Source organism: Kogia breviceps, chromosome 8 (genome assembly GCF_026419965.1).
Source record: "Kogia breviceps isolate mKogBre1 chromosome 8, mKogBre1 haplotype 1, whole genome shotgun sequence".
Classification (NCBI taxonomy): domain Eukaryota; kingdom Metazoa; phylum Chordata; class Mammalia; order Artiodactyla; family Physeteridae; genus Kogia; species Kogia breviceps.
Genome location: NC_081317.1, coordinates 39393057 through 39408530, shown reverse-complemented (window position 1 = coordinate 39408530; position 15474 = coordinate 39393057). Strand labels below are relative to the sequence as shown.

Below are 15474 nucleotides of genomic sequence, written 5' to 3'. Positions count from 1 at the left end.
TTTTAAGTGTAATTAGGCCCCATTTGTTTATTTTTGTTTTTATTTTCATTCCCCTAGGAGGTGGGTCAAAAAGGATCTTGCTGTGATTTATGTCATAGAGTGTTCTGCCTATGTTTTCCTCTAAGAGTTTTATAGTGTCTGGTGTTACATTTAGACCTTTAATCCATTTTGAGTTTATTTTTGTGTATGGTGTTAGTGAGTGTGCTAATTTCTTACTTTTACATGTAGCTGTCCAGTTTTCCAAGCACCACTTATTGAAGAGGCTGTCTTTTCTCCACTGTATATTCTTGCCTCCTTTATCAAAGATAACGTGTCCATATGTGTGTGGGTTTCTCTCTGGGCTTTCTATCCTGTTCCATTGATCTATATTTCTGTTTTTGTGCCACTACTGTACTGTCTTGATTACTGTAGCTTTGTAGTATAATCTGAAGTCAGGGAGCCTGATTCCTCCAGCTCCACTTTTCGTTCTCAAGGTTGCTTCGGCTATTCGGGATCTTTTGTGTTTCCATACAAATTGTGAAATTTTTTGTTCTAGTTCTGTGAAAAATGCCATTGGTAGTTTGATAGGGATTGCATTAAGTCTGTAGATTGCTTTGGGTAGTTAGAGTCATTTTCACAATGTTGATTCTTCCAATCCAAGAACAGGGTATATCTCTCCATCTATTTGTATCATCTTTAATTTCTTTCATCAGTGTCTTATAATTTTCTGCATACAGGTCTTTTATCTCCTTAGGTAGGTTTATTCCTAGGTATTTTATTCTTTTTCTTGCAATGGTAAATGGGAGTGTTTTCTTAATTTCACTTTCAGATTTTTCATCATTAGGGTATAGGAATGCCAGAGATTTCTGTGCATTAATTTTGTGTTCTGCTACTTTACCAAATTCATTGATTATCTCTAGTAGTTTTCTGGTAGCATCGTTAGGATTCTCTGTATAGTATCATGTCATCTGCAAAGAGTGACAGCTTTACTTCTTCTTTTCCAATTTGGATTCCTTTTATTTCTTTTTCTTCTCTGATTGCTGTGGCTGGAACTTCCAAAACTATGTTGAATAAGAGTGGAGAGAGTGGACAACCTTGTCTTGTTCCTGATCTTAGTGGAAATGGTTTCAGTTTTTCACCATTGAGGACGATGTTGGCTGTGGGTTTGTCATACATGGCCTTTATTATGTTGAGGAAAGTTCCCTCTATGCCTACCCTCTGCAGGGTTTTATCATAAATGGGTGTTGAATTTTGTCAAAATCTTTCTCTGCATCTATTGAGATGATCATATGGTTTTTCTCCTTCAATTTTGTTAATATGGAGTATCACATTGATTGATTTGCGTATACTGAAGAATCCTTGTATTCCTGGAATAAACCCCACTTGATCATGTTGTATGATCCTTTTAATGTGCTGTTGGATTCTGTTTGCTAGTATTATGTTGAGGATTTTTGCATCTATGTTCATCAGTGATAGTGGCCTGTAGTTTTCGTTCTTTGTGACATCCTTGTCTGGTTTTGGTATCAGGGTGATGGTGGCCTCATAGAATGAGTTTGGGAGTGTTCCTCCCTCTGCTATATATTGGAAGAGTTTGAGAAGGATAGGTGTTAGCTCTATCTAAATGTTTGATAGAATTCACCTGTGGAGCCACCTGGTCCTGGGCTTTTGTCTGTTGGAAGATTTTAAATCACAGTTTCAATTTCAGTGCTTGTGATTGGTCTGTTCGTATTTTCTATTTCTTCCTGGTTCAGCCTCAGCGGTTGTTCATTTCTAAGAATTTGTCCATTTCTTCCAGCTTGTGCATTTTATTGGCATAGAGTTGCTTGTAGTAATCTCTCATGATCCTGTATTTCTGCAGTGTCAGTTATTACTTCTCCTTTTTCATTTATAAATCTATTGATTTGAGTCTTCTCCCTTTTTTTCTTGATGAGTCTGGCTAATGGTTTATCAACTTGTTTATCTACTCAAAGAACCAGCTTTTAGTTTTATTGATCTTTGCTATCATTACCTTCATTTCTTTTTCATGTATTTCTGATCTGATCTTTATGATTTCTTTCCTTCTGCTAACTTTGGGGTTCTTTTGTTCTTCTTTCTCTAATTGCTTTAGCTGCAAGGTTAGGTTGTTCATTTGAGATGTTTCCTGTTTCTTAAGGTAGGATTGTATTGCTATAAACTTCCCTCTTCAAAGTGCTTTTGCTGCATCCCATAGGTTTTGGGTCATCATGATTTCATTGTCATTTGTTTGTAGGTATTTTCTGATTTCCTTTTTGATTTCTTCAGTGATCTCTTGGTTATTAAGTAGTGTATTGTTTAGCCTCCATGTGTCTGTATTTTTTACAGATCTTTTTCTGTAATTGATATCTAGTCTCATAGCATTGTGGTTGGAAAAGATACTTGATATGATTTCAATTTTCTTAAATTTACCAAGGCTTTATTTGTGACCCAAGATATGATCTATCCTGGAGAATGTTCCATGAGCACTTGAGGAAAATGTGTATTCTGTTGTTTTTGGATGGAATGTCCTATAAATATCAATTAAGTCCATCTTGTTTAATGTATCATTTAAAGCTTGTGTTTCCTTATTTATTTTCATTTTGGATGATCTGTCCATTGGTGAAAGTGGGGTGTTAAAGTCCCCAACTATGATTGTGTTACTGTTGATTTCCCCATTTATGGCTGTTAGTATTTGCCTTATGTATTGAGGTGCTCCTATGTTGGGTGCAGAGATATTTACAATTGTTATATCCTCTTCTTGGTTTGATCCCTTGATCACTATGTAGTGTCCTTCTTTGTCTCTTGTAATAGTCTTTATTTTAAAGTCATTTTGCCTGATATGAGAATTGATATTCCAACTTTCTTTTGATTTCCATTTGCATGGAATATCTTTTTCCATCTCCTCACTCTGGCTGTATGTGTCCCTAGGTCTGAAGTGGGTCTCTTGTAGACAGTATATATACGGGTCTTGTTTTGTATCCATTCAGCCAGTCTCTGTCTTTTGCTTGGAGCATTTAATCCATTTCCATTTAAGGTAATTATGGATATGTATGTTCCTATTACCATTTTCTTAATTGTTTTCGGTTTGTTATTGTATGTCTTATCCTTCTCTTGTGTTTCCTGCCTAGAGGAGTTCCTTTAGCATTTTTTGTAAAGCTGGTTTGGTGGTGCTGAATTCTCTTAGCTTTTATTTGTCTGTAAAAGTTTTAATTTCTCCGTCAAATCTGAATGAGATCCTTGCTGGGCAGAGTAATCTTGGTTGTAGGTTTTTCGCTTCATCACTCTAAATATGTCCTGCCACTCCCTTCTGGCTTGCACAGTTTCTGCTGAAAGATCAGCTGCCAACCTTATGGGGATTCCTTTGTATGTTATTTGTTGGTTTTCCCTTGCTGCTTTTAATATTTTTTGTTTGTATTTAATTTTTGATACTTTGATTAATATGTGTCTTGGCGTGTTTCTCCTTGGATTTATCCTGTATGGGACTCTCTGTGATTCCTGGACTTGATTAACTATTTCCTTTCCCATACTAGGGAAGTTTTCAACTATATCCCTTCAAATATTTTCTCAGTCCCTTGCTTTTTCTCTTCTTCTTCTCAGACCCCTATAATTGAAATGTTGGTGCATTTAATATTGTCCCCAAAGTCTCTGAGACTGTCCTCAATTCTTTTGATTCTTTTTCTTTATTCTGCTCTGCAGTAGTTATTTCCACTATTTTATCTTCCAGGTCACTCATCCATTCATCTGCCTCAGTTATTCTGCTATTGATCCCTTCTAGAGAATTTTTAATTTCATTTATTGTGTTGTTCATGATTGTTTGTTTGCTCTTTAGTTCTTCTAGGTTCTTGTTAAACCTTTCTTGTATTTTGTTCATTCTATTTCCAAGATTTTCAATCATCTTTACTATCATTATTCTGAATTCTTTTTCAGGTAGACTGCCTATTTCTTCTTCATTTTTTACGTCTGGTGGGTTTTTATCTTGCTCCTTCATCTTTTTTTGTCTTCTCATTTTGCTTAACTTACTGGGTTTGGGGTGCCCTTTTTGCAGGCTGCAGGTTCATAGTTCCTGTTGTTTTTGGTGTCTGCCCCCAGTGGCTAAGGTTGGTTCAGTGGGTTGTGTAGGCTTCCTGGTGGAGGGGACTGGTGCCTGTGTTCTGGTGGATGAGGCTGGATCTTTTCTATCTGCTGGGCAGGTCCACGTCTGCTGGTGTGTTTTGGGGTGTCTGTGACCTTATTATGAGTTTAGGCAGCCTCTCTGCTAAAGGGTGGAGTTGTGTTTCTGTCTTGCTAGTTTTTTCACATAGGGTGTCCAGCACTGTAGCTTGCTGGTCGTTGAGTGGAGCTGCTTCTTGGCTTTGAGATGGAGATCTCTGGGAGATTTTCACCCTTTGATATTACATGGAGCTGGGAGGTCTCTGGTGGACCAATGTCCTGAACTTGGCTCTCCCACCTCAGAGGCATAGCCCTGATGCCTGGCTGGAGCACCAAGAGCCTGTCCTCCCCATGGCTTAGAATAAAAGGGAGGAATGAAGAAAGAAAGAAAGAAAAGGTAAAATAAAATAAAATAAAATTTAAAAGTTATTAAAATAAAAAACAAATAATAATTATTAAAAGCAAATTTTTAAGTAATTTTTAAAAAAAGAAAGAAAGAACAGCCAAACCAAAAAACAAATCCACCAATGATAACAAGTGCTGAAAACGATAACAAGAGCTGAAAACTTCACTAAAAACCAAAAAAAAAAACCAAATAAAATGGATACACAGAACCCTAGGACAAATGGGAAAAGCAAAGCTATACAGACAAAATCACACAGAGAACCATACGCATACACACTCACAAAAAGAGAAAAAGGGAAAATATATATATATATCATTGCTCCCACAGTCCACCCCCTCAATTTGGGATCATTTGTTTTCTCTTCAGGTATTCCACAGATGCAGGGTACATGAGGTTGATTGTGGAGAGTTAATCAGCTGCTCCCAAGGCTGCTGGGAGAGATTTCCCTTTCTCTTCTTTGTTCGCACAGCTCCCAGGGTTCAGCTTTGGATTTGGCCCTGCCTCTGCGTGTAGGTCGCCTGAGGGCATCTGCTTTTCACTCAGACAGGACGGGGTTAAAGGAGCAGCTGATTCGGGGGCTCTGGCTCACTCAGGCAGGGGGGAGGGAGGGGTACGCATGCGGGGTGAGGTTGAGGCGGCAAAGGCCGGCGTGACTTTGCACCAGCCTGAGGCACTCCGTGCGTTCTCCCTGGAATGTTGTCCCCGGATCATGGGACCCTGGCAGTGGCGGGCTGCACAGGCTCCCAGGAGGGGTGGTGTGGATAGTGACCTGTGCTCGCACACAGGCTTCTTGGTGGCTGCAGGAGCAGCCTTAGCGTCTCATGCCCGTGTCTGGGGTCCACGGTGATAGCCGCGGCTCGCGCCTGTCTCTGGAGCTCCTTTATGCGGTGCGCTTAATCCCCTCTCCTCGCGCACCTGGAACCAAAGAGGCAAGAAAAAGTCTCTTGCCTGTTCGGCAGCTCCAGACTTTTCCCGGACTCCCTCCCGGCTAGCTGTGGCGCTCTAGCCCTTTCAGGCTGTGTTCACGCAGCCGACCCCAGTCCTCTCCCTGGGTTCCGACCGAAGCCGGAGCCTCAGCTCCCAGCCCCTGCCCGTCCCAGCGGGTGAGCAGACAAGCCTCTCGGGCTGGTGAGTGCTGGTCGGCACCGATCCTCTGCGGGAGTCTCTCCACTTTGCCCTCCGCACCCCTGTTGCTGCACTCTCTTCCGTGGCTCCTAAGCTTCCCCCCTCCGCCACCCGCAGTCTCTGCCCGCGAAGGGGCTTCTAGTGTGTGGAAACCTTTCCTCCTTCACAGCTCCCTCCCACTGGTGCAGGTCCCGTCGCTATTGTTTTGTCTCTGTTTTTTCTTTTATCTTTTGCCCTCCCCAGGTACGTGGGGAGTTTCTTGCCTTTTGGGAGGTCTGAGGTCTTCTACCAGCATTCAGTAGGTGTTCTGTAGGAGTTGTTCCACATGTAGATGTATTTCTGATGTATTTGTGGGGAGGAAGGTGATCTCCGTGTCTTACTCTTCTGCCTTCTTGAAGCTCCTCCTACTTATTTACTTTTGTAAATAAGCTCAGTTGAAGTTTCCTGTAGTAGATGAAAGTCCAAAGACTGGACTTCTTTGTGTCCATAGCAACCTGAAACTCAGTTGCCCCTTCTGGAAAATGTGAATAATCATTTATGCCCTGCCTATTGCTGGGTTGTGGTAAGCATGTTCAAGGCAGCTCAGTGCACTCTCCTGACACTTTAAAGTGGAAGGAAGCTCCGGCCTTGCTAAGGAAGCAGAGTCACTCAGTGGGTCATTTTGGATGCAAAACTCTCTACTTGTTATCCTGACCAAAGTTATCTTGTTAATTACAATATCAAGTCACCCTCATACCAGAAAGTAGGTGTGTCTGTGTTTTATACCGGATGAATATCCACCCAATCACCATCTCTGCTCCTGTCTAGTTTTGAGAAAGAGAGAATTGCAAAAATGTGAGAAAAATCCTTTGACCACTCTTTGCCCTCTATCTCTGTTGCTTGAGATTATAAACCAATCGTCTTTCCCTTATTTTTATAAACAATTAAAATTAATAAATACAAATAAAGGAAAGGGAAAAAATGTTCCCCACATCTCCCTTCCAGACCTTTTCTCCTGATGGTGGGAACTGATGCCACCTTGTTTACCCCTTTTCCGCCAGGTCGGTGGCCACACAATGCTGCCCATTCGCTGGATGCCTCCAGAGAGCATCATGTACAGGAAGTTCACCACCGAAAGCGACGTCTGGAGCCTGGGGGTCGTGTTGTGGGAGATCTTCACGTATGGCAAACAGCCCTGGTACCAGCTGTCGAACAATGAGGTGAGTGGCGGGTGGCACCAAGACCCCTAGAGAGCTGACACAGAGAGGCATCCCCGGGCTGGAAGTCAGGACACACTCTCATGTGGCTTTGTTGGGAGAAGCACCTCCCAAACGGCCTGCCATGTACCTAAATTTCATGGCCAAAGTATAGTCACTCTCCAAATTTAAAAGTTCTAGAAAGAGAAAAGCACAGCATTTGCTGATGCGCCTGTGATTCTCTGGCATTGGGACCCAGGAGTCATTTCGTGCTGTTCATCTAGTAAATTGATAGCAGATGTGGCATTCCAGTACCCTGAGAGTCCAGCTAGCTTTCTGGTATTATTCCAATCAGGTTTCAAGCTTCTCTCCTTTTTGCATATTTCACTGGAACATTTACTTCTAGTGAAAAACTCAAGCATTTTATTTTCCTTTTCTAATCTGTTTGCAAATATGTCTGTATTTGAGGCATCACTTCTTGGTCAAGCACCTCACTTCTTCAGGCCCACGTCTGTCTTTTATCCAATTCCATTATCCAAAATGACTGCTCATTTCTGTACCCTGGGGTTCCCTGGCCAGTCAGTGCCCTGACACAAAAGTGACCCTGGTCCCATCTCAGGCCAGTAAAACATTGGAATTCCAGGGTGTGCTTTGGGACCATTCCATATAGATGAATTATTTCTTCGCCAGTTTGGTGAAATCAGTGTGGCTTGAAAAATGAATATAAACCCATCAAATTAACCATGATATACCAACCTAGAACAGTCACTCTCTTGCCTCTGAAAAAAAGTAAACACTTCTTTAAAGCAGCCCTCTTTTTGTACTGACATTTATCGTATCCACATTGTTTTTCCTCTGGTCTGACTCTATCTTTGCTCTCTGTCCTGTCCAGGTGATAGAATGCATCACTCAAGGCCGAGTCTTGCAGCGACCTCGAACGTGCCCCCAGGAAGTCTATGAGCTGATGCTGGGGTGCTGGCAGCGAGAGCCCCACATGAGGAAGAACATCAAGGGCATCCACACCCTCCTTCAGAACTTGGCCAAGGCATCTCCGGTCTACCTGGATATACTAGGCTAGGGCCCTTTCCCCCAGACCGATCCTTCCCAAAGCACCTCCTCAGTTGGGCCGAGAGGATGAACGTCTTTTAACTGCCGCTGGATGCCATCAATCTGCTGTTCTTCGCTCTGACAGTATTAACTACAAAGACACCGAGAAGCTTTCCGAGGGAAGCAATGTGTACTTCTCCATCCGTAGACACAGTATGGACTTCTTTTTGGTATTATCTCTTTCTCTCTTTCCATCTCCCTTGGTTTATTCCCTAGGTTTTTTTTGTTGGTTTTTCTTTCCTTTACTTTTTGTCTTCCCTGCTTCACAATCCTCACCCTTTCTTTTTTAATCAATCTGGCTTCTGCATTACTATTAACTCTGCATAGACAAAGGCCTTAACAAACCTAATTTGTTATATCAGCAGACACTCCGGTTTGCCCACCACAACTAACAATGCCTTGTTGTATTCCTGCCTTTGATGTGGATGAAAAAAAGGGAAAACAAATATTTGACTTAAACTTTGTCACTTCTGCTGTACAGACATCGAGAGTTTCTATGGATTCACTTCTATTTATTTATTATTATTATTACTGTTCTTATTGTTTGGGATGGCTTAAGCCTGTGTATGAAAAAGGAAAACTTGTGTTCAATCTGGGAAGCCTTTATCTATGGGAGATTAAAACCAGAGAGAAAGAAGATTTATTATAAACCGCAGAATGGGAAGAACAAAGACAACCATTGCGACCGGCTGGCGTCAGTCCCAACTTAAGAAAACCCAGCGACTGTGAGCTGGGAAGAATGTATTCGGCACCTTCCCCCGAGGACATTTCTGAGGAGTAAAAAGACTGTTGAACTCTGTGCCATGGACTATTCTTTTCCCATCACCGGAAACACTAGAGTGTAGTACAGAGAAAAGATGGCTTCCGGGAGGCAAGATGGCACATCACACGTTCCGACAGTCTTGTCTTTGTAGGCCACGGTGATGGCACTGGTTTGTTTTTCCAAGTGTTATCCACTGAGCCTGTGTCAAGTTCAGTTGAAAGTAGGTGGATTCTTGTCCAGCGATCATTTCAGGGTCAGATGGGAAAGCCAAGGACTTGGAAAAGATAGGACAAGCTCTAAATTTGGAGGCAAGTTTCTCTTACATTGAACTTTTCAGATAGCACTTCCTTCCAACCCCTAGCCTCCACCCCACCCGTCCTTTTAACTGTGCAAGCAAAATTGTGCATGGTCTTTGTCGATAAAAATATCTGTGTGCAGAAACTACCACTCCAGACGTCGTGCCCCAGATATGTAGAGCAGATCCATAAAAGGTATAACTTATATAATTAGGGGAAGCTAATGGAATTCATCAGCTGAGTGTAAATGTCTCTGGGTCGTATGGTGGCGATGGGTTTTAACAAATATGGACCCTGAAACCTGGCTATCCTCAACCATGTTGCACCCACTGTGGCCCTGTGGGAAGGGCAAAATCAACCCCCAAGGGACAGGAGACCTCACCCACCCTGGGGGTATCACAGGCATTGATGTTCAGTGTACACAGGCCAAGACCTTGCTCTGGGCTCTGGTTGGGAGAGTGGTCTCATTCTAAATGTACTCCATTGTCAATATGCTGTTTTGTTTTTTTCACTGCATTTTAAAAGAAAGTAAAAATAAAAACTTAGGCACAGCATACCCATGGGACACTGTGCCCAGGCCAAGCTTTGGAGGTGTGCTTCTGGGCATAGCCATGGGTTTTGCGAAAAGAGGTTGTAAATTTAAATAGAAATTTACAGTTATCTGGGTGATCAGTTATACCAAGGAAGAAACATTTTTCTGTTCCTCAAGAAAACTTGCTACCCTCTGTGAGGGGAATTTTGCTAACTCGACATCTTTATAACACGAGCCAGATTGAAAGGGAGTGATTTGAATTCAACTTAGGTCATTTTATTTCATATTTGTTTCTGAAGGTGCAATTGCTCTGTTTAAGTTTTGCTTGTGCCCTTAGTTACTGAAGCACCTTATTTTCCATTCTAGACGTTGAAAGCCAGTTCTCAAAAAATCAAAAGTGTCCATTAACAGAGAACAAAAGGAAATCCAGTAGCATCTGCTGTCAAGTGAAGGGGGTTCCCAGAGTCCTTTCAGGTTCTGCGCTGCCTATGAGACATGGGAGTTGAATTGTTCTCTTTGTTGGTGACCAAAATCCCTCCAGAACACACATAATAATATAACGAAAGCCATATCTCCATGATATATACCTGCACGTATATATCCTATTAAGGGCCCATGGTACTGTTAAAACACTGTGGCACCCTGTGAAGCAGTAAGAAGAGGCAGATTTGTACCAAACTTTTCTAGATTCCATCAGTGATGACCTGAAAACCTACACAGGTTTGTTATTCTGTGCGACTGGCCAGCTGCTCTGGGGGAAGAAGCTGCAAGTTACTTGTTTTATTTTAACAGAGAGCAAAGGAGGTAATACTCTAAGGGATCAAATGCAAGGAGGCCTGTGCAGTTTTAGAGCAAGGATTTGTTTAAAGCAGATGAGAGGATGGGAGCATTCCCTTCCCCTTGCAGTGTTGTGTTTTCCTCTGAAGGAAAAAAGAAAAAAAAAAAATTTCTCTTTACCTTCTGACAAGTCCCTCAAGGTCTTGAAATGAAAGGTTCTATGCAAGTGCAAAGTTTTATAGTTATTTATATTGCTGATTATTATTCATTTTTCCCTCTGTTGTCTCAAGAGTATGTACTGATCACAGAGACGTCTCGCATTGAAAGAATCCCAGATTGCTTTTAAAATAACCGAATGAACCACAGACTATCTTCAAGTCTCCGTCGCTGTTCCTCCGCAATCCCCTCTTGTTATGCTCTTGTAATTTTTAGAAAAGGGGCATCCTCGTTCTGCAGTGTAAAGATCACAGAATAGGGCCTGCTATCAGATTTGTGAAAAACTACGACGGGAGTGGTGACAAACCTAATTCTCTAGCCTGAACTCATCCTGACAGTTGCTTCCATTTATACATTGTTAAATAGTTTTCCAAACACTTTTCACATATGTTGGCAAATGATTCCCATTTTTTAGAGGTGAGGAAATTGAGAGTTGGAGAAGTTAAATGGCATGCTAGTACTCTCCAGGCACCTCTGGGACTTCATCTAAGTACTCTGACTCTGAAGTTCACGATTTGGTCTGCCAGAGACCCTAATATATACACAAGCAGTCCAGGAGAGAAAGCACGCTAACCGATTCATGAAGCAGGATATGAAGTTAGAAGAGCAAAATGAAATACGTGAGATGCAAGCAGCTGAGATCTCATGACATATAATCATGCTCATAGCTTCAGCGAAATCCTTGTACAATGAACCAATGTCATAATCAGGCTTATTTAGAAGACATTTTGAACTATGCTGTAAGAGACTATATCAGAATTCATGTTATGTGTTCACATCAGCGCTCCCTGTGGTATTTCCATGTATTTATATGTGTGTTATAAATACTTGATTTATACATAGACAAACACACATGCATAGTGTGTTTGTGAGCTTATGTATAAATGTATAGGCACACAGTAATAGAGATAATTATAAGTAGGGTGCAGTATGAATAATTTGCTTAAAATCTGCTAAATAACCAAAACTTTTTAAATGTCATGTTGCTGTTCGTGCTTCCTTTCTCCATGTGGGTAGGACCCCATCACACTTTTCGACTCTCTGCAATACTGCATGGGTGGAAGACATATTTAGGATAATGTGCTTCCCAAAACAACTAAATCAAAACCATCCCACTACATTGAGTCCTTCCTCTGGCTCCCTGCAAAGGAAAATTGCAGCCGGAAATATAGCTCCTTATGTAAAGGTCCAGAAAAGGAAAACTGATTTTTTAAAAATCCTTTGGCACATTTATTTGTATTATGCTCACCTGTCCCAGTGTGACCCCTTTACACTTGTGTTCAGAGTCCAAGCATTCCAGAAGAGAACTGGAGTGTTGGGAGCCCAGTGTCTTGAAGGCCAAAGGTGAGAATCCAAGACTCCACTGCGAGGCGAGTGACTCTTAGGAATTCCCACATCCTAGCGGAATGCAGGAGGCAGCAGTGTAAAATGCTGGCCTTTGCAAAGAGCCATGACAACAGGATGCCCTGGTCAGGAATAGACTTCTTTTTTTAAAACTTACCCTTTTGTAAATTGGACCTTCTATAATGCCAATAACATTAAATTGTGTATCTAATTAAATAAATGACTGCAGACACACATAGTCTCAATTCCCTTGCTCTTTCTTTTCTTTTTTTCGCATTTGAGGACTTTTGTTTCCAATGATGAGCTTCGGTTTGGCCCCATAACACTGCTACAGAAAATCTCACGAGGGGGATGGCCAGTGACCCAACTACTCAGATGGCTAAGTGAGCAGTTAAAGCAGTTTCTTCACAATTCGTAATGGTGGGATGCTGAGACTCCAAGGTTGAGACGGCAAATGATATTCTAAAGAATTTGTGGTGGGAGGGATTTGTAGCAAAATATGACAGCATATGAAGGGGTATTTTCTTGTTTGTCAGGGCTGGAATGAACCACTGCTGCTATAAGTCAAAGGTTCTCGAATATCCTTAATTTGTGTATTTATTTCCTTTTTTTTCTTTTCCCTTTATTTATGTATTTATTTATTTATATATATATTTCTTTGCTCCATTCATCACAGACACAAAGCGAAGCAAAAAATATATATATATGTGTATATGTGTTGCAGGCAAAACACTGTGAATTTCACAAGAGCAACCAAGCAACTCTTCTGCCATCTTAACATACGTCTCAGGAGACACAATGGGAAAACATGGGATGTCATTTTTTTTAGTCTATGCATTCTAGGCCAGGTCTGTGTTTGTTTTATATCTTTGGTCTGTACATTAACGAAAATGATCCTGAGTGAAGGTCAGCCGAATGTCCAACATGCTGGAGCAACCATAACTAAAGCTGCTAATTGCCACAGGTTTGAACTGGGAAAAAAATTTGGAGAAAATGAAATGTAAAGGCCTACATTTTGCAAGTTGTATATCTTCCTATTGCTTTAAAAATGTAAGAAAAAAACAAAAACAAAAAACACTGGAAATGTTTAAATACAAGGTCTTTGAATTAAATGTGGATTTTGAATATATAATCCCTTGATAAATGACCAAATTATGGTGAAATATTGCTCCCTGCATTAATTAATCATTATCCATTACTAACAAATCTGCCTAGAGGTGTGGACAGTCTCTTCATTTGCTTCTGTACATGGAGAGATGTTTGTATATATCCAGGCCGTATCCACACACACATTTCGATACCTCTCTGAAGATATATTGCCCCTTTAATTGTGACCTGGTATTTGAAACTCCCTTTTCATTTGCTTTATTTTCCTTTTAATGTGACGTCTCTGTGCTGATACTTACTGGTTCTTGTTTTGCAATCTGTTTGGAGGTCCATTGCTTTATTAAGACCCACTGCATCTTGGCTGATTTCAAAGTGACACCAGAATATCAGTGTTTAAAAAAAAAAAAAAAAGTTTTGTTTGTAAATCATGTGACCAGCTTCTCTCAACCTGACATGGAAAGTCTCTTGTACTACAGTGTACTAATAAAAATGATGTCTTAAAATAAATAACATCCTCTAAAAGAGACACTAAAAGTGACATGATGATTACTAGAATTTTCACAAAGCATGGTGTGCTCTTTGTCTGTCTGTCCGTATGTATGTACTTTAGATAAGGTCACTGCAGGTGACTGCCGTGTTCATCAGTTGAAGCGACAAGAGTACAAGTTCCCTGGCTGATCCCTCCATAACCTGACATTTTCACCTTCTATCTTGGATAACTAGAACATCACTGTCCAGTAGAACTTTCTACAATGATAGAAATGTTTTATCTGCACTGTCCAATACGGCCAGTAGGCACTTGACCTGCGGCCAGTGGGACTAACAGATGAATTTTAAATGTGATTTAATTTCAATTAGTTTACATTTAAATAGCCATACGGGGCTCATGACTACCATGTGAGACAGCACAGGGTGAGCAGACAAAATCACCAGGATTTCTAACAGATCAGACCTAAGAAACCTACCATAAAAGAAATGTTGTGGGGCTTCCCTGGTGGCGCAGGGGTTGAGGGCCCGCCTGCCTATGCAGGGGACAAGAGTTCGTGCCCCGGTCCGGGAGGATCCCACATGCCGCGGAGCGGCTGGGCCCGTGAGCCATGGCCGCTGGGCCTGCGTGTCCGGAGCCTGTGCTCCGCAAAGGGAGAGGCCACAACAGTGAGAGGCCCGCGTACCGCAAAAAAAAAAAAAAAAGAAAAAAAAAGAAATATTGTGAATTGTGGCCTAGGGTTGGGGCAGCTTTGAGAATCATCATGACCCAGAAGCAGAAGTAGCCAAATAGAAAATGCCACATCCTCTCGGTCTCTCTGTTAACCAGTGTTTCCTAAAAGGTGAAGGAAGACAAAAGAATGGTGGTTTCACAGGGATCGGGCAGCCTGTCTCTTCCTGGCCATCAGAGCAGTCCACCCACATTTGTATCTCTCAGAGTCACAGTGGTGTTTCCCACTGTTGGACCGTTTCCCCTCCATCTCCTCTGAGAGGCACAGAAGTCTTCTGGGCAGCATACCTGATGGAGGCTTCAGGAATGTAGAGTTTGCCAGCAGACTGTCCTCAAATCAAACTCCACAGGAACTTTGCCCACGAAAACCCCTCTTACTGGCTCAGGTATATTTTCCTTGAGTTAAAAAAATACAGCCCAGTTAAACTCAGCAGAGACTTGGGGAATTCAAAGCTGTGTAAGGGGGAAAAACAACTCGTCTAAAAATCCAAGTACGGACACGTGTTGTTGCTGTGGGATTGAAGTGTGTATCCCACTCAAAGAAACAGGATTAAAGAACAAAAGTTCAACCACTGATGCCTTGGCCAGTGGATTGTTTGGATTATTAAAGATCCATACCTTTACCAGACAATGCTTTTATATTCTTGTTATTTGTATGTTTATCATCAGTAATCAGTTAAATTCCAAACCTGAAGTCAAGTTTTCCAGAGCCCTGCCTGCTGTTTTGTAGACCCTGTCTCACTTTCTCCCTCAGATACACTCTTTTAGTTCCCCCTCGAGGATGCCTGATTGCTTGGCTACGCACAACACTTCTGAGGTATTGTGATTAACAACCTCATTCAAACAGGCATCCTTACCTTTAGAACAAATTGATTAATCGAACAAATGCTTACTGCATGCCAGGGTGTTATGTATGTTGTGTTTTTGCTGTAACAAATTACCACACACTGAGTGGCTTAAAACAACAGAAATGTGTTCTCTCACAGTTCTGAAGGCCAGAAGTCTGAAACTGAGGTGTCGGCGGGGCCGCACTCCCTCTGGAGACCCTCAGGGAGAATCTGTTCTTCACCTGTTCCAGCCTCTGGGGTCTCCAGATGTTCCTTGGCTTGTGGCCGCATCACTCAGATCTCTGCCTCGGCAGCCACATTGCCTTCTCCTCTTCTTCCTGTGTCCTCTCCTCTGTGTGTGTGTCTTGTAAGGATACGTGTGGTTGCATTGAAGGCCCACCGGCGATAATCCAGGAAAAGCTCTTCCTCACTCTTTTGCCTTATCAGGTCGCGTTCCCGGG

The 15474-nt window shown here is 41.8% G+C and overlaps 1 protein-coding gene across 12 annotated transcripts in view; it reads left to right on the top strand.

Annotated features, from left to right (window-relative positions):
• Positions 1-12108, top strand: part of NTRK2 (neurotrophic receptor tyrosine kinase 2) — a 371518-nt gene extending 359410 nt beyond the window's left edge. For all 12 annotated transcript variants that reach the window (XM_067041231.1, XM_067041225.1, XM_067041227.1 and 9 more), the window contains 2 exons: positions 6694-6852; positions 7721-12108. In XM_067041231.1, coding sequence (XP_066897332.1) covers positions 6694-6852; positions 7721-7906 — 345 coding nt within the window. In that variant the 3' untranslated portion in view covers positions 7907-12108. The remainder of the gene's footprint in view (positions 1-6693; positions 6853-7720) is intronic.
• The last annotated feature ends 3366 nt before the right edge of the window (positions 12109-15474 follow it).